The 25228-nt window shown below is 35.6% G+C and overlaps 1 protein-coding gene across 1 annotated transcript in view; it reads right to left on the bottom strand.

Annotated features, from left to right (window-relative positions):
• Nucleotides 1–13953, bottom strand: part of LOC144980274 (uncharacterized) — a 61908-nt gene extending 47955 nt beyond the window's left edge. Inside the window, exons 1-9 of the mRNA XM_078927906.1 lie at nucleotides 13771–13953; nucleotides 11933–11997; nucleotides 10218–10261; nucleotides 8476–8525; nucleotides 7875–7982; nucleotides 6716–6878; nucleotides 5455–5508; nucleotides 4985–5046; nucleotides 3132–3230 (exon numbers count right to left, since the gene is read on the bottom strand). Coding sequence (XP_078784032.1) covers nucleotides 3132–3230; nucleotides 4985–5046; nucleotides 5455–5508; nucleotides 6716–6878; nucleotides 7875–7982; nucleotides 8476–8525; nucleotides 10218–10261; nucleotides 11933–11997; nucleotides 13771–13787 — 662 coding nt within the window. The 5' untranslated portion in view covers nucleotides 13788–13953. The remainder of the gene's footprint in view (nucleotides 1–3131; nucleotides 3231–4984; nucleotides 5047–5454; nucleotides 5509–6715; nucleotides 6879–7874; nucleotides 7983–8475; nucleotides 8526–10217; nucleotides 10262–11932; nucleotides 11998–13770) is intronic.
• Nucleotides 13954–25228: the final 11275 nt, after the last annotated feature.

The raw sequence follows: 25228 nt of genomic DNA, 5'->3' as shown, positions 1-25228 counted from the left end.
TTATCTTTTCTACTAGAACAAACATGTAAATAACCCAAACATCTGTATATTTTTTTATCTTTTATACTACAAACAAATAATAAACTATTTCATATTATTTATTTTTATCACAAAACAAAAAAAACCCATAACTATCTTGGCATTTTTTTATTTTATCTACTAGAACAAACAGTAAAAACCCATAAACTATCTGTGATACTTTTTATCTTTATCTACAGAAACAAACAGTAAATAACCCATAAACTATCTTGTGCATTTTTTTTATCTTTACTACTAAACAACATAAACTATTTGTGAATTTTTATCTTTATCTACTAGACAAACATTAAATAACCCATAAACTATCTTTGATATTTTTATTTTTAAACTAAAACATAAAACTTAATTTTATTTTTACATTAACAAAAACATGAATACTTACATCACATATATCTTTTACTAAAACATTAATAACCAAACATTTCATATTTTTTATTTTATCTACTAGAACAAACATAAATACCCAAAACTATCTTGTGCATATTTTTATCTTTTATCTACAGAAACAAACATTAACTAATATCTTGTCATACTTATTTTTATTACTAACAAAATTAATAACCCAAACTATACATATTTTTTTATCTTTTATCTAAACAAACTTAAAATAACCCATAAACTATCTGTGCATTTTTTTTATCTTTTATCTACTAGAACAAACATTAAATAACCCATAAACTATCTTGTGCATATTTTTATCTTTATTACTAAACAAACATTAAATAACCCATAAACTTATCTTTCTTTTTTATCTTTAATCCTAAAACATTAAATAACCATAAACAACTTGTATACTATTTATCTTTATCTTTAACTAGTAATAAAAAACATTAATTCATATTTTTTTTTTTTATCTACTAAACAACATGAAAAAAACTATCTTGTCATATTTTTTATCTTTATACTAGAAAACATGTAAATAACCCATAAATATTTGTGCATATTTTTTTCTTTTATCTACTAAACAAAGTATACCATATCTTATATTTTTTTATCTTACTACTAAACAAAATAAATAACCCATAATATTTGTCATATTTTTTATCTTATACATAAACAACTGTATACCCTATATCTTTAATTATAACTTTTAACTAACAAACATTATACATAAATATCTTTCTACTTATCTTTTAACAAACAAACATGTATAATTTAAACTATCTTGCAACTTTTTATCTTTATACTACAAACATTAATAACAAACACTTGTATATTTATCTTTCTATAAAATTAAATACCAAAACTATCTGTAATTTTTTATTTTTATTACTAAACAAACATTAAATAACCCATAAACTATCTTGTGCATATTTTTTATCTTTTACTACTAAAAAACATAAATACCCTAAAATCTTTATTTTTATCTTTTATCTACTGAACAAAATAAACCATAAAATATCTTTTATTTTTATCTTACACTAAACAAATAATACATAAACTATTTGCAATTTTTATCTTATCACTAGACAACAGTATACCTAAAACTGTGCATATTTTTATCTTTATCTACTAGAACAACATAAATAACCCATAAACTATCTTGTGCATATCTTTTTATCTTTTATCTACGAGTACAAACATGTAAATAACCCATAAACTATCTTGTGCATATTTTTTTATCTTTTATCTACTAGAACAAACATGTAAATAACCCATAAACTATCTTGTGCATATCTTTTTATCTCTTATCTACTAGAACAAACATGTAAATAACCCATAAACTATCTTGTGCATATTTTTTTATCTTTTATCTACTAGAACAAACATGTAAATAACCCATAAACTATCTTGTGCATATTTTTTTATCTTTTATCTACTAGAACAAACATGTAAATAACCCATAAACTATCTTGTGCATATCTTTTTATCTTTTATCTACTAGAACAAACATGTAAATAACCCATAAACTATCTTGTGCATATCTTTTTATCTTTTATCTACTAGAACAAACATGTAAATAACCCATAAACTATCTTGTGCATATTTTTTTATCTTTTATCTACTAGAACAAACATGTAAATAACCCATAAACTATCTTGTGCATATTTTTTTATCTTTTATCTACTAGAACAAATATGAAAACAACCCATAAACTATCTTGTGCATATTTTTTTATCTTTTATCTACTAGAACAAACATGTAAATAACCCATAAACTATCTTGTGCATATCTTTTTATCTTTTATCTACTAGAACAAATATGAAAACAACCCATAAACTAACACACACCAATGCATGGGACACAATCAGAACTACACCCCCCCCCCCCTCTCAAACTAACACACACCAATGCATGGGACACAATCAGAACTACACCCCCCCCCCCCTCCCAAACTAACACACACCAATGCATGGAACACAATCAGAACTACACACCCCCCCCCCCCCTCTCAAACTAACACACACCAATGCATGGACACAATCAGAACTACACACCCCCCCCCCTCTCAAACTAACACACACCAATGCATGGGACACAATCAGAACTACACACCCCCCCCCTCTCAAACTAACACACACCAATGCATGGGACACAATCAGAACTACACCCCCCCCCCCCCTCTCAAACTATCACACACCAATGCATGGGACACAATCAGAACTACACACCCCCCCCCCCCCTCTCAAACTAACACACACCAATGCATGGGATACAAATAGAACTAACCCTCCCCCCCCCCCTCCCAAACTAACACACACCAATGCATGGGATACAAATAGAACTAACCCTCCCCCCCCCTCTCAAACTAACATATACCAATGCATGGGATACAAATAGAACTAACCCTCCCCCTACCCCCCCCCCTCCCAAACTAACAAACACCAATGCATGGGATACAAATAGAACTAACCCCCCCCCCCCCACCCCTCTCAAACTAACACACACCAATGCATGGGATACAAATAGAACTAACCCTCCCCCTACCCCCCCCTCCCCTTTCCTAAACTATCACACACCAATGACTGGGACACAATCAGAACTACCCCCCCCCCCCCCCTTTCCCAAACTAACACACACCAATGCATGGGATACAAATAGAACTAACCCTCCCTACCCCCCCCCCTCCCCTTTCCCAAGCTATGACATACCAATGCATGGGATAGAGCAAAGATTCTGCAGCATGGATACACGCTGTTAATCGACTCAGTTTCTTCGAGGTCATGTAGATTCGACGTTCTTGTACCATGCTGTTAGGAGAGAGAGGAGAAGATATTTTATGGTAAGTAAATTGTTTTGTTTTTTTGTTTTTAAAGGTTTTACGGCGCATGCAACACAATTATGTTATATCAGCGCCAGTAAAAAAGGAAGAAAATGGGATAGTAAAATGTTCTAGAATTACAAATAAAGCACCCAAGAAAAAGTAAGACATAGGGGAACTGGGAACAAATAGGGATCAGATGTAGATTCCAAGAGCACACTATCAAAGTACTTAGTTTGAGACCACCTATAAGTCTCATCCGGACACAAGCACAAAATCCAACAAAGAGGAATACACTCAAATGCTTACATTATAAATTCAAAATAACAAATATTATAATAATACATAACAGAGAGATGATTTACAAGGGAAAAAATATCATCTCCCAAAACAATAACTATGCATTTGTTTGTTTCCCTCCCAGCTAGGACTCCGACCAGGACAAAACCAAGTAATCTCATTCCAAGACAAAGACAGAAAGCATGTTGGAAAACAGATATAAGGGGATAGAAGACACAATATGTACCCCCCAGCCCACTATGGGAGGTCAGGAACCCCACCCAGATAAGTAAATTGTAGGCAAAGACAAAGGTTTAGATTTATAATTTTATATAACATACAAAAGTCAACAAAATCTATCATTAAAGCTTTGCATTCAAACTACTTGAAACTTCACCAGCTATGTGGACAGAGGGGCCAAAGACAAGCAAAAAAAAAAAAAAATTTGACAGTAAGCAGATTGAAACTTGGTCTGATTGGTTGTGACCTAAGTACTCCAGCTACTGAATCATTGAGCTACAGCTCTCAACATCTTAAAAATTAACCAAAAAAAAAAAAAAAAAGAAAAAAAAGGAGAACAACAACTGTCTATTTCAAAATTGAAAAAAAAAACCCCTTTTCTTCAAATTGGCCAGATAATATTTACTTCAAAACAGGAAGTAAAAGTTTTATGGCCAAAATGAGAAAAATATATTTAGCCAAAATTCTACAGAAAAGTTATCAAAAATATATTTAGCCAAAATTCTACAGAAAAGTTATCAAAAATATATTTGCCAAAATTCTACAGAAAAGTTATCAAAAATATATTTGCCAAAATTCTACAGAAAAGTTATCAAAAATATATTTTGCCAAAATTCTACAGAAAAGTTATCAGTCATCATCTGACAAAAAGTGAACACAAATCAATAGATAGTGTGAGCTTGGCTAAAAAGCTCCACAACATTGCCACCCGAAATATATTGAACGTTTATAGTCTGGTTAATACAGTTTTGGGGGGGGGCGAAGTGGCCGAGTGGTTAAGGCATTGCACTGTGACCCGGATGACCCGGGTTCGAGCCCCGCTTCAGACACTTTCGTTTTTTTCCTCGAGCAAGATTATTAACCCCCAATTTGCTCACTTGGACAACATGGGTGATTCCTGTTGACATCAGACATCTTGTTTGATGAGTCATCTATATTCCTATTCCTTCGTGGAATGCCTAGGCGACGATATCTTATGATGTCGTGGTGCATAATTTTTTTTTTTTAATACAGTTTAGTGAGAATTACTCATACACAAGGATGGCAAAAAAAAAAAACAATAACAAAGATCCGAGTGACGTCAACTTCATTCTTTCTATACACATTTTTTTAAGAAGATCGAAAGGCATGGACAATTGGGGGGGATATGATAACCAATGTCTAGCACAGACCTCATACTCCTGAACAATAATGATAGTGTGGTCCTTAAAAGTCATCTCTTACCTGGCAAAGATACGCATCATGTTTGACGGATCAACTGCGTTATAATATTCTGTCAGGTGTCTCTGAAATTAACAAACGTATCCAAAAAATAAATTATTTATTCCCAAAAACTCGAATAAAGACAAACGACAATGAGATATAAACAATAGGAGTTAGATCAGTCCAAAATGAAAGCTGTGCTGTAGTTAGTGAAAGAGATAATGACCGAAGGGCTAGAGCTCAGGTGGACACTGGTTCGGATAAGTGAAAGAGATAATGACCGAAGGGCTAGAGCTCAGGTGGACACTGGTTCGGATAAGTGAAAGAGATAATGACCGAAGGGCTAGAGCTCAGGTGGTCACTGGTTCGGATAAGTGAAAGAGATAATAAAATAAACAAAAATTCATTTTGGTATAAGCTTTTCATGTAACACAATATTAGTGATGGTGATAATAAGATGTAATATTTGGATGAAAATAATATCTACTTACACTTTTTGGTATACTTGGAAGCACATTTGGATCAGGTGAGGTAAAATTGAACATCTGGGGAGAGAATGGAACAATGTTACCATCCATGACTTGTAGTCATCACTAAAAACAGTCTTAAAAAAGGCATCAAAATTTTGATATATTTAATACCGATATATAGCATGATTTTTTGGTTGGATGAGTGATTGTTTTGTTTTGTTTTTAATGGTTTCACGGGCTAGCAACAAATTTAGGTTATATCAGCGCCAGTAAAAAGGAAGAAAATGGGATAGTAAAAAGTTCTAGAATTACAATTAAAGCACCCAAGAGAAAGTAAGACATAGAGGAACTGAAAACAAATAGGGATCAGATGTAGATTCCAAGAGCATACCACCAATGTACTTAGTTTGAGATCACCTATAAGTCTCTTCCGGACAAAAGCACAAAATCCAACAAAGAGGAATACACTCAAATGCTTACATTATACATTCAAAACAACAAAGATAATAATACATAACAGAGAGATGATTTACAAGGAAAAAAATATCATCTCCCAAAATAATAACTATGCATTTGACTGTTTCCCTAGGACTCCGGCCAGAGCCAGGACAAAACCAAGTAATCTCATTCCAAGACAAAGACAGAAAGCATGTTGAAAAATAGATATAGGGGGATAGAAGACACAGTATGTACCTCCCTGCCCACTATGGGAGGTCAGGAACCCCACCCAGGCTGGATGAGTGGCTATGATCGTGGAAAATTCTGGTCCTGATGTTGTCCTTGGGTAAGGCACTTAACACACATTACTCCACTCAACCCTAGTGCGAATGAGTACCTGGCTTTAAACAGTGACAGATATTGTAAGAATGCTAATAGCATACTCTCAAAGTACTTAGTTTGAAATCATCTAAAAGTGTCATTCAGACAAAAGCACAGGTCCCTACTAAGAGGGATACACTCAAATGTTTACAAATCATATATAAGATCTAAAAACAAAGCATAATACAGTGCATAACAGAGAGATGATTTACAAGAAAAAAAAGTATCATCTCCCAAAACTCTAACTATCCATTTGACTGTTTCCCTCCCAGCTAGGGTACGCGGCCAGGTCCAGTTCAAAACCAAGTAATCTCATCCCAAGACAAAGACAGAAAGCATGTTGGAAAACAGATATAGGGGGATAGAAAACACAGTAAGTGCTTCCCTGCCCACTATGGGAGGTCAGGAAACCCGCCCAGAGGCAGGTCTGAGACGATGCGTCAAATATACAAATACTACATACATTTTCTCCAGCTACAATGGTGACGGGTATGTTGGGTTGGGGTACTTCATGACTGTAGGTCGTCTGTAGGAAATTCAGCACACCGTTTCCTGGATGAGGACTGTTTGTGATGGTGGCCAATGTGTCCAGTAGCTTGAAGAATACTTCACACCAAGGGAGACAACTGGAAACCAAATGAGAATGCAGAAAAAAAAAAAAATAAATAAAAACAACTAAACAATTGACAGCATTTCAATATTAATGTAACCATTCATCTTTTTACTGTGTCAGAGAGACCATTAGACTCTAGTAAAAATCAATTGCACAACAAAAAAAAAACAACAACAGATAATAATTAAAAAGAAAATAAATAAATAATAATAATAATAATAATAATAATAATAGTAATAATAATAATAATAATAATAATAATAATAATAATAATAATAATAATAATAATAATAATAATAATAATAATAATAATAATCATCATAATAATAATAATCATAACAATCATAATAATCATAATAATAATAATCATAATAATAATAATCATAATAATAATAATAATAATAATAATAATAATAATAATAATAATAATAATAATAAATAATAATCATAATAATAATAATAATAATAATAATAATAATAATAATAATAATAATAATAATAATAATAATAATAATAATTATAATTATAAAACTGATAATCATTTCGATTATTAAAATGTTAATTACATTTCAGATTAGTCATATAATTCGTGCAAACATCGCTGGGTTATTCAGGAATAAAATCAATGAAAATAAAACTGAAAGCCACACTGTCGACTGTACCTGAACCTGAACTCGACACACGTCATAGCATATCTCAGCTTCTTCTTCTTCTTCTTCTTCTTCTTCTTCTTCTTCTTCTTCTTCTTCTTCTTCTTCTTATCATTATTATTATTATTATTATTATTATTATTATTATTATTATTATTATTGTACGTATTGATGTTATTACGATTGTTGTATTTTTGTGTGGTGTATCAGTTTATTTTTTGGTTCCATTTACCCTTTTTTTCCTTTTTTTTTTTTTTTCCACTTTCATGTATGTTGGCATCAAATTGTTGATTTATTGGCGAAAGCCTAACATTGAATAAAGTTTGAAACTTTTGCTAAAAGAACTTACAGCTACTCACCTAACAATACAAAGACATGTCTGGTGGCCTGTGGCGTGTCGACAGTACCCAAACCTGAACATGCTTTCTACATCGGTCAACACAAATGTGAAGTGATCTACTTGAGAACTGGATGAGAAAAAGATTAGATGTGATCATAATAATAATAATAATAATAAATAATAATATAATAATAATAATAATAATAATAATAATAATAATAATAATATATAATAATAATAATCATAATATATAATAATAATAATAATAATAATAATAATAATAATAATAATAATAATAATAATAATAATAATAATAATAATAATAATAATAATCATAATCATAATATTAAATAATAATAATAATAATTAATAATATATAATAATAATAATAATAATAATAATAATAATAATAATAATAATAATAATAATAATAATAATAATAATAATAATAAAATTGTGAAGTCGTGGGTTTGAGAGATTTTGACAAGATGAGGGTCATCTAAATAGGTTGATATTTGAAGGACAAATATTCTGGCCAAATTTTTAAATATGTAACCTTTTTTTGAGAGTATGACAGACAACTGGTTAATTCACCTTACAGGTAAACAAGAGAAACTTACGCATCCGTTTCGCATGGATAGGCAAACTTGGGTATCATAGCCAATGCCTCCTGGGGAAATATAGAAATGAATTCAACACATTGAAGAAATAAAAAAATTCTAGCTATCGGTCTCAACAGATGAATATTATGTGACCCTCTGTCTCAAAACAGTATTATGTCGGGATGATTCAGACCCCAAAAAGTGAATTTAGAGATAGATTGATGAGAAATTGGACCTTAGATGATTTTGCAAAGCAAGAAGTAGTCTTTATATTCCACCATAACGTACAGAAATTATACCCAAGTTGGATATTTGTGGCTATGAATTCAATTTCCCTTACCGAGTGGATCCCGACATAATACCGCGTCGATACGGTGGATCACATATTCCTTTGCAGAATAAAGAATATGCTTTCTTTCACGCAAAGGAGGCCAAGATAAATACAGAGTTAAGTTAATATTTTGTTTTTATGACCTCCCTGTTCACCAAGCAGTGATTATTGGGTGGCTGGGTGGGTAAGATCTGATGGAATGTACCTACTTTGCAATAGACTAGCATCCTATCCAAAGGGTAGCAAGCAATTGTTATTAATTGTTCATTTCACATAATTATAGAAACTAGGATCAACTCCAGCTCGTTGGGTGTTTTGGCTCTGAAAGACTTTTTTTAACCGATCATACAAATTAAAGACGGCAAATATGCCAACTACGGGGGTCCCCAACAGATCAGTTGGTAAAGCACTCACTTCACACGTAAAGAGACCAGAATCGATCCCGGGTGCAGTCGAGATTGTTTCTGCAGCACTTGTCAATCTCCAGTCTCCTCTTTTTAAGGAGACTGCATTTTGTTAGCTTTGCCATTTATTTTGTACAACACACATATTTTGTTCATCTTCATCAAATCACCATTCAAAATAATGGTTTTGTATGTCACCCATACATGATATTACGTGATAAACATGACAAATTATGGCATTGTTGTATCAATGTGTGTTCAATGTCATTAACATTGTTAAATAAAATATGACAAATTAGTTTTGGACTGAATCAACCCAAGGCATCATCAAGATAGATCTGTGGAAGTAAAAGAATAAAAGATTCATATTTAGAGCTGCGACCATGCTCAATAGGCAAAAAAGGAAAAAATCTAATAAAACGTCTGTTGTGCGGCTATGTGGTCTTGTGGTATGACACTCGCTTTCAGATCAGAAGGTCCTGGGTTCGAGCCTTGCTCGGCGCATCATTGAGTCCTTGGAAAAGGCTCTTTACTCACATTCTCTCACCGCACTCAGGTGTCAAATGAGTACCTGGCCGTTAACAGCGTTGTCTCTGACCGAAAAAATTATAATAATCGCCTAACAGGCGTCATGTCCCGTCCTACATGTTAAGTGTTGCTGTTGGCCAGGGACCCCTTGTAAAGCGCTTTGAGCATGTTTAGTGGATATTGCGCTATTATATAAAAGCTCAATTTAATTTTAATTTTAGATTTGGTGGAAAGTACTTTGCGATGATAGACTAGCGATTGCATTTGTCTGTTTCATGCTATAGAAACCAGGATAGACTCTGGCTCCATGGGCCAAATGGCTCTGAAGGACTACTTGTTTTTTATATACTAACTATATTGTTCAAGTTATTGAGAGTTAATACTCTTCAACAGTCGTAACGTCACTTCCTTCCTAATGACGCATAACATTTATGTTCATATTTATTTATTTCACAGAGAAGCTGATTATTATAAGAAATTGTCACTGAGCTACTCACATTGTCATCATAGTCCTCTGGAAACTGCTGGAGAATAAAAGGACCTGAAAAGACAGTAGTAGTAGTAATAATAATAATAATAATAATAATAATAATAATAATAATAATAATAATAATAATAATAATAATAATAATAATAATAATAATAATAATAATAATAAAAATAATAATTTAGATATAATAATAATAATAATAATAATAATAATAATAATAATAATAATAATAATAATAATAATAATAATAATAATAATAATAATAATAATGACAACAACAACAACAACAACAACAGTAACATCAACAACAAAAACAACAACAATAATAATAATAATAATAATAATAATAATAATAATAATAATAATAATAATAAAGAAGAAGAAGAAGAAGAAGAAGAAGAAGAAGAAGAAGAAGAAGAAGAAGAAGAAGAAGAAGAAGAAGAAGAAGAAGAAGAAGAAGAAGAAGAAGAAGAAGAAGAAGATAAAATGATTGTTGTATTTAATCCAAGGGCTTTTGACCTTGTGTTAATCAATAAAAAAAATTAGATGAATCCTAACATTGCATTAATTTTTTATCAAACTATCTTAACCTAACCGAATTTTTGGTGATAGTAGGTAGGTGGTCTGTGTTAGAGCCACAATAGCAATTATGTTCTAACATTTGGATCAAATGGAATATCTTTCCAGATCTAACGCGAACCTACCAACCAAATCATTGCTGGTGGAAAGTTGTTGTTGTTGTTGTCTTCTTCCTCTTCTCTTTTTAAAATCTATCCAACTTCAATTTTGAAAATTCTCCAGACCTCAGTATTTTTCTTTCATTGGAGAGGTGAGATTCTTCAACTACCTCAATGTCGATGGTATGAATATGAACGAGTACATGTGGGTATCCACTCTTGAGTGGGGAACCATTAACTTGGATGACTTCCTCTTATTTTGTTGAATATCAGAGAGGGATAATTTCACTTTGTCATTTAGGTTTTTGCAAATTATTGTCATTGCCTTTGTCACGCTTTTGTCTCTGTTGTACGGTTCAAGATCTAAATCAGTTTCGTGATATTTTGTCTTTGTTGGTTTGATTTATAAATTTCACTGCTCTGATTTGTATTTGTACGATTTCCGATTTGTATCTTGTGGTGAGGGTCCCAGACCAAGCTGCTATATTCTAGTGAAGGTATAGTAAAGGTCATATATATGTTTGTTAAAGTCTTATGCACATATCCATCAAACAAGTGGGGCCCTCTGACTAACATAGAGTGTTGTCGTGAACGGATTTTTACATCTTGGTTCATGAGAGGTAAAATAAAGGAAAAATTAAAGAAAAAGTCTCTACCGAAGTGGGCATTCTAAATATATGTAAAGTATATATATATGGGTGGTTAAAAAATGCTATGAATCAAGGCACCGCGCGAATAGTCTGGGTATATTCGTCCAGTAATAAAAACAATAAAAAACAATAAAATCAGAGTCAACACTTGACTAACTTCAATCAACAATCAATTACGAATATCGTAGTAAGAAGATCTTTGAAAGAGAATGGGAGATCCGTTTTTATACCCATAGTGACGTCACAAATTCACAGACAGTGAATGGAACTCACAGGGACACCCAACAGGTTACCCAACATGAAAACAATTCACAACAACAACTCAATAGCCAAACAACAACAAACTGGAACACATTGAAACACAACACAGTGAGTACAAATCAAGCCCTGCTTACCCTTGTCATCCCCTTGAGAACTGGCAATTTCAACAAACACTTCAAATAGATGGTCTGGTTTATCTCTGTGTGGAAATTTTTAAAAAACATCGTTTATATTGCACATTATCCAATAAAATATGTGCTCAAAATGCTTTATATGGAGTTCCCAGCGGACAGCAACATTTAATACGACAGATAAATCATGATGCTTGTAAAGTGCTTAAAGTTGGATGAAATTGAAAGTGAAAGAGAAAGGCTATAGGGCAGTCAAGTGAGTCAAGAAAAAATACAAGACTTTTTAACTGTATCAGTGGCGATGGTGACAAAAATTTTAATTTAAAAGTAAAATTTTAAAGAATTGCCTTTAAACCCCATTTTTACGGCACTAATCCCCCCCCCCCCCCCCACTTTTATTTAGCGCAATTGAAATTCTCGTATAAACTGTCATTGATACTCTAGCTAACTTGTGGAGAGTGGGAAACTGCACCTATTCCTCCCACCACACACCATGTTCAAGTCTCTCACTGCCAGTACATTTGATTGGGGGAAATGCAATTTTTAGGAGGTAATTAATTACTCCACTGACTCGAAATCATGGATATCCGGGGATCAGAGGAAAAGCATCAGCAGTGAGTACTGTATGATGTGGATACATCCAGTTATGTGGTCTAGTAGTTTGACAATCGCTTTTGAATGTCCTGGGTTTGAGCCTCATTCAGCGCATAGTTGAGTCCTTGGAAAAGACTCTTTACTCACATTCTCCCATCGTACTCAGGTGTCAGGATGAGTACCTGCCCGTTAACAGCATTGTCTCTGTCCAAAACAAATTGTAATATTGCCTAACAGGCATCATGTTTTGACCTACTTGTTGAGTGTAGCTGTTGTCTAGGGACCCCATGTAAAGTACTTTGAGCATGTTTAATGCATAGGCTGTCATTATCCCCAGACAGGTGTCTGGGGATAATGAAAATTGGTTATCCCCAGACACCTGTCTGGGGATAACGAAAAGGCTGGGCTTTCATTATCCCCAGACACCTGTCTGGGGATAACCAAATTTCGTTATCCCCAGACACATATTCATATTTGTAACTCCGCTCTTTTAAACAATTATCCACATTCCAGAATATGGAATGTTTCCGAATACACATAGAAATAAGGAAAGTTAATAAAATATCTATAAAAACATAAAATTAACCGACATTAAATCAGTTGTTACTACATATACACAATATGCGTCGACTTCGAAGTGGGTGTCATGGCCGAATGGTTTAGTCGTTTGCCCTGGAAGTTTTACCAGAATCGACATTGTGGGTTCGAATCCTGGTTCCGCCACTTTTTTTTTTTTGTGCGAGTCTATTCTTTTCTCCTTTTTGTTTGACCTTTTGTTCCGTTTCTGAGCATGAATTTCTTAAAATTGTTTTTATTTTTTTTAAAAATATTGTTTGTTTTTTCATATATATATTCAAAACTTGCTTTGAAATCAGAAGATTCAGGGTGTAACCGTCAAATCCAAGCAAGGCAAATGTCATAAGTTCAGTTTCAGTCAGTAGACAGCTGAGACCGTCCCCCATGGAAGTTTCACTTCCACTGACTCAGACTGGAACAGGAACTTGAAGTGGAAATCCGCCTAGGTCCGAAAATTTAAAGCTCACAGTCAGTATCAGTCAATGTGCATTAGATTGAGACGTTTACATATAAAAGAAGTGATATCATCTGATAATGCAATTACTGCACTGATGCATTTCACTTCTACTTCTAGTCAAACTTCAAACATGCAAGGGGGAGTTTATTATACAGTCAGTTTATTTGGTGACATCTCAATCTCAATTGTCATAATTTGTTTCAATTTTTGTTACCTTATTCTCGATCCCATTTTAGAGGCTTTTGTGATTTCATAAATCTACTATAACTGTATATTATTCTGAGTCCATGACGGGTTCAGCACACAACTAAAACTTTAAAAATGTAACATGATTTGTTGGTCGCTAACAAGGAACAAAAAGTAATCCAGTGTAAAATAACAATAGCAAAGAGCAGACGAAACCGGAAGTCGGAAATAATGTTTACACCCACGAAGTCACATTTTCGGTAGACTGAATAAATTTTGTTAAACTGACGTCATAATCGATCATATGATCGAACAGTGAAGTCGCTGGTGGGTCAAATCACAAGCGTCGATTTTTACATATTTAAATCTTCTTCTTCTTCTAGGTTCCATGCCTGGTCCAGGCTTCGGATACTGCATGAATTATCTCTCTCCATTCCTCCCTGTCTCTTGCCTTTTCAAACAGCTCTTGGATTGTTAGGCTGGTGAAGCCCTTCAGTTGGTCTATGAGTGTTTTTCTTTGTCTCCCCCGGGCGCGTTTACCAAGGTATTTTTCCACAACTTGCCAGGTATTCATTCTTATCTTTCCTTACTATGTGTCCGAAAAAGGATAGTTGTCGATCCACTATTAAGGGCATTAGTTTCCTTTGTTGGTATGTTTGTTTTAGCACTTCTTCGTTCGTTTTGTGTGCAGTATACGATATTCTCTGCATCCTTCTCAAGCACCACATTTCAAAAGCTTCAATGTTCTTTTGTGTTTCTGCATTTGTAGTCCAGCTTTCGCATCCGTATAACAAGATTGGCCACACGTAGCACTTCAAGACTCGGAATCTAATCCCGAACGACATCTGTTTGTTTTTCAAAATGTTTCCCAGGTCCATGAAGGCCTGTTTGGCTTGAGTTATTCTTGCTCGTATGTCTCGGTTACATCTTCCATCTGTTGTCACTATTGAACCTAGGTATTTAAAACTTTCTACGTTGGTAAGTTGCTCGCCGTGAATCGTTATATTGCAGGTGTTGTTGTTTTCGGGGTTTTTCTGTATTACCATGCATTCCGTTTTGGTGATATTCACTTCCATTCCCTTGGCTTCACTATCTACTACCACTTTGTCAACAATCTTTTGAAGTTGGATTTCTGATGTTGCAATGAGTACCGTATCGTCTGCGTATCTTATATTATTTATGTTGTGACCTCCCACTTTTATTCCCTCCATATTATTTATGCCCCTCATGATTGTTTCTTGGTATAGATTAAACAGATCTGGTGAGGCAACACACCCTTGACGGACTCCTTTCTTAATAGGAATGGAATTTCCTGTAGAGTTTCCGATTTTGATAGATGCCTGCTGGGTGTAGTATAATGTTTGCATGAGTCTGAGGTCTTTCTCATCAGCGCCAATGGAGTGCAGTTGTTTTAGTATTTCTTCGTGGCGTACTCTATCAAAAGCTTTTTTGTAGTCGACAAAACAGAGGTATACTGGGGTCTGAACCTGTATAGCTCTTTCACTTAAAACACGGAGGAGGTATATTGCGTTCCTTGTCCCTCTGTCAGGTTGGAATCCATATTGTTCTTCTGCGATTTCGGGGTTAATCTTATTCCTTAGCCTGTTGATAATTATACGCAACAGTATTTTGTTGATGTGGCTTATTAAACTTATAGTTCTAAAATTTTCGCATCTGACTGCACCTGCTTTCTTTGGTATTGCTATGAAAATAGAGTTACAGAGATCTTCTGGAATTTTCCCAGTATTGTATATATTGTTGAATAATATGTGAAGTTCATCAATTGCTAGATCTCCTAGGCTTTTTAATACCTCTACAGATATTTCATCAGGGCCTGTTGCTTTACCATCCCTCATTCGTTCCATGGCATGTTCAATTTCACTTTTGGTGATGTTTGGTCCGCTTAATGGTTCTCTTCCGGACAACATGGCTGACACCTGTTGACATTGAGCTTCGGCTCAGTGGATAGTCTTATGTTTCCATTTATTCACTGTGTGGGATCTTTAATTTTTACCTGATGTGGACTAATCTTAATATTGGAACTTTTAACTTAAGATCTATTAAAAGTAACATTCGAAAGGAACAACTGTGTCAAGATTTAGAAAGTTATAAAATCGATGTGTTGTGTTTACAAGAGACGAAGATCCAAGATGGCGTCGACCAAACAATAAATGGTCACAGACTGCTGTGCTTTGCTTCCAGTTCACCTCACTATGGATGTGGATTTCTCATAAATAAAAACTGCAGGGATTTGACTAGTGACGAATGGAATGTTTCGGACAGAATATGTGTTCTTGAGCTTAAGTGTAAGATCAATTCAAGGAACCAGAATAACAATAACAAAGACGATCACGGTAAGAAGACGTTCACTATCTCAATCGTAAATGTTTACGCACCAAAAGTCAACGCGCAAAACAATACCCAGAGGAAACTGATAAATTTTACAAAGACCTAGACGATACACTGAACAAAATAGGAAACAAATCAATATTAATAATTGCTGGAGATTTTAATGCCAAAGTAGGAAAACGTCTCGACAGTGACACACTATGTTTAGGATCATACTCAAAAGGAAAACGTAACGATAACGGAGAAAAATTAGTCCAGTTCTGTGAACAGAGAAAACTTTTCATAACAAACAGTGCTTTCAACCACCATCAAGACACCAGACAACATGGGTAGGACAAAGGAAAGACCAAACCCAAGACAAAATGATAACAATACACAACCAAATAGACTATATCATATGTCGACACCGCCATAAACACTACTCAACCAACTCGCGATCATACGGTGGTACACTGCTAACATCCGATCACAAACTTGTAAAAACGAATTTCAACATAAATGTGTACAGACAACGAAGACAGAAAGGTAAAACGGCAGTCAAAATAAACACGGCAAAAATAGTAAATGAGCGAGAATGTCGCATTCATTACCAATATGAACTTAACTCAAGTCTATGGAAAATAAAGCAAAACAGTAATCCAAACAATGAATGGAAAGAGACGCAAGCGGCAATGAAATATGCGGGGGAAGAAAGTGCAGGCTCTATTAATACAACTAAGAACAAACCAAATCGAACGCCTAACATCGCTATTAACGATCTATCGCGGCAACAAAAAGAACTTAGGATCAGGATACAAAACACGAAAGACTCGGAAGAAATAATAAACCTGAAAACGGAACGAAACAAAATACTGCATTCAATTCGATCACTTACAATAAAACACAGAAACGAGGAATTAGACAAAAAAGTGGAAGACATAGAAAAGTCAAAAAATAACGCATCGTCTATGTTCAAAGCGACGAAATCTCTGAACCGAAAACCATTCGAGAACCCAAAACTACAGGATAAATTTGGCAAACAGACAACAAATCCCAACGATATCCTTGACATTGTAACTGACCACTTCCAGCAGAAATTTCACAAACAAGTCTCACAAATATCGCCCCTTCTCAGGAAACCCTAGAGACCTAAACAACCGCATCACAACAACTGAAGTTAGAAATAGCATAAAGTGCCTAAACAATAACAGATCCCCAGGCGAAGATGAAATTCCCGCTGAATTGCTGAAATGCGGTACCCTCTCCTGGATCTGAGCATTGCAAACATAATGAACAAAACATTCTCAACACACAAAGACTGGGACATAAACAGCGGTGTCCTAATTACAATACAAAAACCAGGAAAAACGAAAGGACCCGTAAACAACCTGCGCCCAATAACATTACTGAATACCATAAGAAAAACACTGTCAACTATTGTCCTCAACAGAATTAGACCGAAAATAGAAAATTATCTATCACATAGCCAAAGCGGGTTTCGCCAAGACCGAAGCACATCGGACGTTGTATGGACACATAAATGGTTGGCAGCAAAGGCACTCAAAGAAAACATATCCATAACAATAACCGGAATCGATATGTCCGCAGCCTTTGATACGATCGACAGAGGAAAACTTTTGGAGATATTAACAGAAATAGTAGACGAAGACGAGCTCCGAATAATCCGATTTCTCCTCAGCAACACAAAGATACAACCAAGGATATACGGGGCCACAAAACAGACGCAGTTCGAAAGTAACATCGGGACCCCCCAAGGAGATAGTCTGAGCCCGATTCTGTTCACAATATACTTAGAACACGCTCTGAAAGAAGTTCGAAAAGTCATTCCAAAACCAACGACTCATATTGAGAATGCAATCCCTAGAGAAATCGCCTATGCAGATGATGTCGATTTTATTGGATCAACACCAGCAAATATAGACATCATACAAAATACCCTCATGAAATATAACCTCCAAGTCAATGCCAATAAAACCGAATTTACAACAATATCGAGGAACAAAGAGGAATGGAAAAGAACAAAGAAAGTCGGCTCACTAATTGGAGACACCGAGGATGTACAAAGAAGAAAACAGCTATCAAACGCCGCACTCAGTAAACTCACCAAAGTATGGATTAGAGGTGACAAAATAAAGAGAAAAACCAAACTGAAACTGTACCATGCTCTTGTAAAACCGGTACTTCTGTATAACTGCGGCACTTGGGCGTTGACAAAATCCGAAGAAGAACATCTGGATGCCTTCCATCGCACACAGCTAAGAAGGGTACTGGACATCAAATACCCCAAAAAGATCTCAAATGAATCACTCTATAAGATCACAAAAGAAAGACCAATCTCCCTTGACATTTTACAACAACGATGGCAACTTTTCGGTCACATACTACGCAGGGACAAAAACATACCAGCAAACCAAGCCATGTCGGGATACTTCCAAAAACACGGGAACCTTTTCAGAGGAAGACCGATCACAACACTCCCGTGATCCTAAACAAAAACCTCACAACACTTGGACAAAGCATTAGTCTCATAACGGCAGGGGACCTTGAAAATCTGAGAACCCTAGCAGAGGACCGGCAATATTGGAGACACCTCACACAGGAAATACTGGAAACAGCCAAGGCGACCCGATCTTTCGGTCGAGACGCGAAAGGCATCTAAGTCAAGTAAGTCAATGGTTCTTTGAATTTCAGTGGTGGTTCATTTCTATTTGGATCATTGTACAGTTCGCCTATGTATTCTACCCATCGGCTTTCTATATGTTGTTCTTCAAATAGCAGTTCCCCTTGTTTGTTTTGGATACAACTTCCTGCTGCTTTGCTTTTCCTTTTCCCTGATAGTTCTTTTATTCTTTGGTGAGCTTGTTGGGGGTTGGGTTTGTATTCTCTTTCGATTTCGCAGCATTTCCAGTCTAGATAGTTCTCGTGTGCCTCGATGCATTTGGATTTAATGTGGTTGTTCAATGTTTGGTATTCTGCAGACCCTCTGTTGCATTTTCGTCTTTCTTCAAATAGGTTTAGAATTTCATTTGTCATCCATTCCTTTTTGCTGTTTATTTGAGCTATTGGTAAATGCTTTTCTGCAGTTGCTTAGACACACTTTTGGAATATATCAAATTGTTTTTCACATTTTTCATTATCAGGTTCACTTTGGCTTTGTATCATGAGTGCATTTTCAAATTCTTCTCTCATTTTTGTTTGTATGCCATTGTCTTTGCATAACCTGTAATCCCTCTTTATTCTACCAGCTGTTCTCTGAATAGCTTTAAACTTTATCCTTACTGTACATATTTAAATATTTACCCTTTAAAAAAAACATTTGAATTATATCCCAAATATGAGTGTCAATCGAAAACGTTATAGGTATTCCTGCTTCTCTTTTGTCATATTTACTTATCCAAATTCATAATGTGATTTTGTAGCTGAGACTGGGATATGGAACATAATACACGATATTTATGTAGTTTGTAGTATGAAATTATTAAAGAATGGCCATTAAAAATCATTTGAATCATTTCAGTAAGACAGTGAACTTTCAGTAGTTGTTGTGGTTTTTATGGATTATTTATAATTACAATGTTTATTAATTTATTTACTTATTTGTTTGTGTAATTATTTTTGTTACAGCTTACCTGCTGATGTCGGAGCGATAATAAGAGGAGGAGGAGGACGAAGAAGAAGAAGAAGAAGAAGAAGAAGAAGAAGAAGAAGAAGAAGAAGAAGAAGAAGGAGGAGGAGGAGGAGGAGGAGGAGGAGGAGGAGGAGGAGGAGGAGGAGGAGGAGGAGAAGAAGAAGAAGAAGAAGAAGAAGAAGAAGAAGAAGAAGGAGGAGGAGGAGGAGGAGGAGGAGGAGGAGGAGGAGGCGAAGAAGAAGAAGAAGAAGAAGAAGAAGAAGAAGAAGAAGAAGAAGAAGAAGAAGAAGAAGAAGAAGAAGAAGAAGAATGGACGTATTAACAAAGTGAGGGTCATTGACATCGATCAATATTTGAAGAAACTGTCTTCGTGACGATAGGAAACCATACGTTTTCGTCATAATATTATCTTAGCACATAATATGCAAATTATTCCTCTCCTGTCCTCTTTTATTTTCACTCTAATATTAAATATTATTTCTTTCCTCTTTCTTGATGGAACGCCAGTTCTGAAGTAGACCCATCTACCTTCTCATAGATGGGTGGACAGGGGGAAAAAATATCTGAATCTTCAAGAAAGTCCCAGGTTTGATAGTTTTGGTCAAGATGGGGATCGATAATTGGATCCAATAGTCTGATGTCACGTCGCCAAGCAACGGCGGCCATCGTGGTTCTAAACAAAGAAAATCGGTACCTACTTATTATTCTTCATGCTGGCTAGAACTTTTCATATGTCATGTGATCAAAATGTATAAAAGCCAAAACATGATCATATCTATAGTGTTTTTCTCCTCTGGATACACTTTTATGCTCGTCGGAGAAATATTTCATAAGGGCGTCCGCCATTGTTCCGATACTTTAGAGCCAGTTACTAAGTTACCATGCGTCATTACGAGGGAAGTGACGTCATGACTGTTGAAGGCTATTGAAGAATGAGTTTCACAGCCAAATTAACAATAATCAGATGTGTTTTTTTTTCAGAGTGAAAGAAAGGGTATTGTTACTTAATTATCACAATTAATGTTTTTATTGTTTTGTTGTTGTTTTTTTTTTTTTTTTTGTTTTGTTTTGTTTTGTTTTTTTTCGTTTTGTTTATATTTATTTATTTATTCGTTTATTTATTTATATACTTAATCATGTTTGTAATTTTGAGGACAAGAATTAAGCATAAAGACATGAAATCCTGACGTAATATGAAATCCGAGCTGTGATTCCCAAAAGGTGTGTAATGTGTCGTGTAGCCCTATGCCTCTTAGTGTCAACGTCAGTCTCTGTGTAAGTCAGACTTGCCTACTTCTACGAAAAATTCGTAAATCTACGAATTTTTGCTCCATCTGCAGAGCAAAATAAGCTAGGCGTCTAATCAAATTATTGATTAAATCATGTCGAAAATGAAAATATAACACTTAATGACACAGGGTAAGGACTTAGAAACGTTTTTCAATCTTTCTGAAGGTAAATTGGTGACTTGTAAAGGAAAATTGAATGTCTAGTGTTATCCCCCCCCCCTCCGAAAACTACAAATTTTTCAATGTTCAAGTTGACAGTTCTGGTGTAAGTGCAGAAACATCGTTTCGAGAAAAATTGATGGGGGAAAAAATAATAAAACTGAGCATGTTTTGTTTCATGTGCTTCTGATTGAAAAAATGTCTATGCAATGGCTTCTGATATCTTTGCCTTTTTTGTATTGGACGATTAAAAAACAATAACAAAAAACTTGAGCTTTTATATTGGGCAATATCCACTAAACGTGCTCAAAGCGCTTTACAGGGGGTCCCTGGCCAACAGCAACACATAACATGTAGAACGAGACATGACGCCTGTCAGGCGATATTACAAATTTTTGGGACAGAGACAACGCTGTTAACGGCCAGGTACTCATTTTACACCTGAGTACGGTGAGAGAATGTGAGTAAAGAGCCTTCTCCAAGGACTCAACTATGCGCCGAGCGAGGCTCGAACCCAGGACCTTCCGATCCGAAAGCGAGTGTCATACCACTAGACCACATAGCCGCGATTACACCCAGAATCTATATTTATCCCTCTAACTATGTTACAAAATCAGTTTTAAAACGTAGGGGCAGGGCACGGTCTTTGCTTCGTACCCGAAAGGTACAGAGTTCAATCACCCGCCGCTGCGTTGTGTGGCCTTGAGCAAATCACCTCGCCCTAGCTCACTTTGCGGCGCTGTTTTGCGGCTGACGCCTGGGTTATTCCAGTCTTTCCTTCGAATAGACCCTCAAGACAAATTTCCTCTTGGGGATGAATAAAGGAAATTTTAGATATTTGGGCAAGGGTTGAAAAGTCTAGGGTTGATGATTGTTGATCGTTTTTGCCAGGGATATTTTTATCCATTCTACATTCTGTAGAAACAATTTTTAAATGAGATTTTATTTTTAAAAAAACTTGAACTTTTATGTAGCGCAATATCCCCTAAACGTGCTCAAAGCACTTTACAAGGGGCCCCTAGCCAACAGCAACACGTAACATTTAGAACGGGACATGACGCCTGTTAGGCGATATTACAAATTTTTGTTTGACAAAGACAAAGCTGTTACGCCAGTATCGTTTTACACCTGAGTACGGTGAGAGAACGTGAGTAAAGAGCCTTCTCCAAGGACTCAACTATGCGCCGAACGCGAGGCTCGAACCCACGACCGTCCGATCCGAAAGCGAGTGTCATACCACTAGACCACATAGCCACGATTACACCCAGAATCTATATTTATCCCTCTATGTTACAAAATCAGTTTAAAAACGTAAATATTTGGGCAAGGGTTGAAAAGTCTAGGCTTGATGATCATTGATCGTTTTTGCCAGGAATCTTTTTATCCATTCTACATTTTGTAAAAACAATTTTTAACTATCTCCTTTCCAGCCATTTTCAGGATTTTCCCCAAAACTTCACACCCAACTAACACAAAAATAGATTTTTTATCACTCAAACACAATGGCCGTAAAGTTCTTGAGATAAATAATTTCTTTAGCAAAACATGCTCTACAACACACTGTTCACTTTCTTTAAATTTTATGATGTGCAAAATAAATTTGAATAAGAAACATGTTCGTTGTGTCGTAACGAATGTGACGATTTTCCTATAGTTGGTAAGGAGAGAGTTAAATGAGATTGTATATAGCGTGGTATCCGCTTTATGTGCTCAAAGCAAGGGGTCCCTGGCCAACAGCAACGTTTGACATTTAGGATGGGACATGACGCCTGTTAGGTGATGTTACAATTTTTTTTTCGGACAGAGACAATGCTGTTAACGTCAGGTACCCATTTTACAACTGAGTACGGTGAGTAAAGAGCCTTCTCCAAGAACACAACTATGCGCCGAGTGAGGCTCGAACCCAGGACCGTCCGATTCGAAAGCGAGTATCATACCATTAGAACACATAGCCGCACAACAGAGAGTATATATCATTATAATGTTTGGCTTTCCTCGATATAATTTGGATAGTGGTTGCACTTAGGTCAGAGCATAGCATTTCTTAAGTTATTGACGTTATGCTTTTATGTAAAATACTTACAACATCCACCAGCCGGATAAAACGTACGAACACCCAGAACTATGTGTAACCTAGTACGTTAAGAGTCTGATTGACATAATTTAGTGAGAACTAATCACAGAAATGGCTGTCTAAAAACAATAACATAGACTTGAGTGACGTCAATTTCGTAGCTTCTAAAAGCCTGTCATTAGGACGTATGTTTTGACGTCATAATCTATAGATTGGAGCACCGCCAAGTGAATTGTCATTAGTAGTAGTAGTAGTAGTAGTAGAAGTAGTAGTAGTAGTAGTAGTAGTAGTAGTAGTAGTAGTGTTGTTGTTTATGGTGGTAGTAGTAGTAGTAGTAGTAGTAGTAGTAGTAGTAGTAGTAGTAGCAGTAGTAGTAGTAGTGTAGTAGTAGTAGTAGTAGTAGTAGTAGTAGTAGTAGTAGTAGTAGTAGTAGTAGTAGTAGTAGTAGTAGTAGTAGTAGTAGTAGTAGTAGTAGTAGTAGTAGTAGTAGCAGTAGTAGTAGTAGTAGTAGTAGTAGTAGTAGTAGTAGTAGTAGTAGTCATTAAAACAAATGGTCTCATTGGTTGAACTATTGAATAAACTCACGATTTGTTTTCTGTTATGGTCGTCGACTTGTCTTTTGACGTATTTCTTTGGTAAGTGTCTGGGAATGAGTTCACAGGTGGGGGGGGTCCCGATAGCTCAGTTGGTAGAGCACTCGCTTCATACGCAAATTGACAGAGATCGATCCCGGGTGGAGTCGAATTTTTTTTTCTGACCCCCCTGACAACTCAGCAGTGAATGGGTGGCTGAGTCTGTTAGTTTTGGTGGAAAGTCCTTTACGATAGACTAGCGTCCTATCCAAAGGATAGCAAGCAATTGCTATTGTCCGTTTCACGCTATAGAAACCGGGATAATGGCTCTGAGGGACTACTTTAAAAATAAAAATGGGTTCACAAAATTTACGGACAGAGCCTGTGTTTCAGCTAAAAATAACAGAAACATCCCGTATGGTGTTTTCACATTGAGCTATCGTGCCTCGGCGCGTAGCCATCGTTAACTTATAGATAGTTCGAAGATGACGTCACTCAGGTCTTTGTTATTGTTTTTTGCCATCCGCGTTTATGAGTTATGCTCACTGAACTGTATTAGCCTGACTATAAACGTTCATGGATACACACCGTTTTGTGTGTTGGTTCTAAATACTTCCGGATTGCAATGTTATGAGCTTCTTAGACAAGCGCATACTATCTATCGCCTGATCGTAGCCTTCGTCACCTTATAGATAGTATGCATTCTAATGCGCTTGGCCAAGGAGTTCACAACATTGCCATCCGGAAGTATAACGGACCAACACACAAACTCTGTGTAACCATGAACTTTTATAGATAGAATGCGCTTGGCCCAGGAGTTCACAACATTGCCATCCAGAAGTATAACGGACCAACACACAAACTCTGTGTAACCATGAACGTTTATAGTCTGGTTAATACAGTTTAGTGAGAAGAACTCACAAACGCGGATGGCAAAAACAATAACAAAGGCCTGAGTGACGTCATCTGCATACTATCTATAGTCTGGTTAATACAGTATAGTGAGAACAACTCACAAACGCGAATGGCAAAAACAATAACAAAGGCCTGAGTGACGTCATCTGCATACTATCTATAGCCTGACACCGACCACAAAATGACGTCAAAAGACAAGTCTTGGCAACAAAAGAAAAAAAAATGTGAGTTGTTTTCAACAGTTTAACCAGTGGGATCACGTGTTTCCTTGAGCTCTACTAACAACTCATTGGACGGTACACTAATCTATAAATAACGTCAAAAGTCTAAGTGTCAGGCTATAAGTAACGAAGGCTACGGCCTGATACCGTGGCCTTCGTAAAGTTATGGCCTGATACTGACCAAAAAATAACGTCCAAATGCCAGTCTTTTGCCACAAAAGAAAACAAATCGTGAGTTGTATTCAATAGTTCAACCGATGAAATAACTTGTTTCCATGA

This window comes from Berghia stephanieae, chromosome 9 (assembly GCF_034508935.2).
Source record: "Berghia stephanieae isolate SIO BIC M18660-M18661 chromosome 9, UCSD_Bste_1.3, whole genome shotgun sequence".
Classification (NCBI taxonomy): domain Eukaryota; kingdom Metazoa; phylum Mollusca; class Gastropoda; order Nudibranchia; family Aeolidiidae; genus Berghia; species Berghia stephanieae.
The sequence above is the reverse complement of the archived record's forward strand: the minus strand, read 5'-3'. Positions and strand labels throughout refer to the sequence as shown.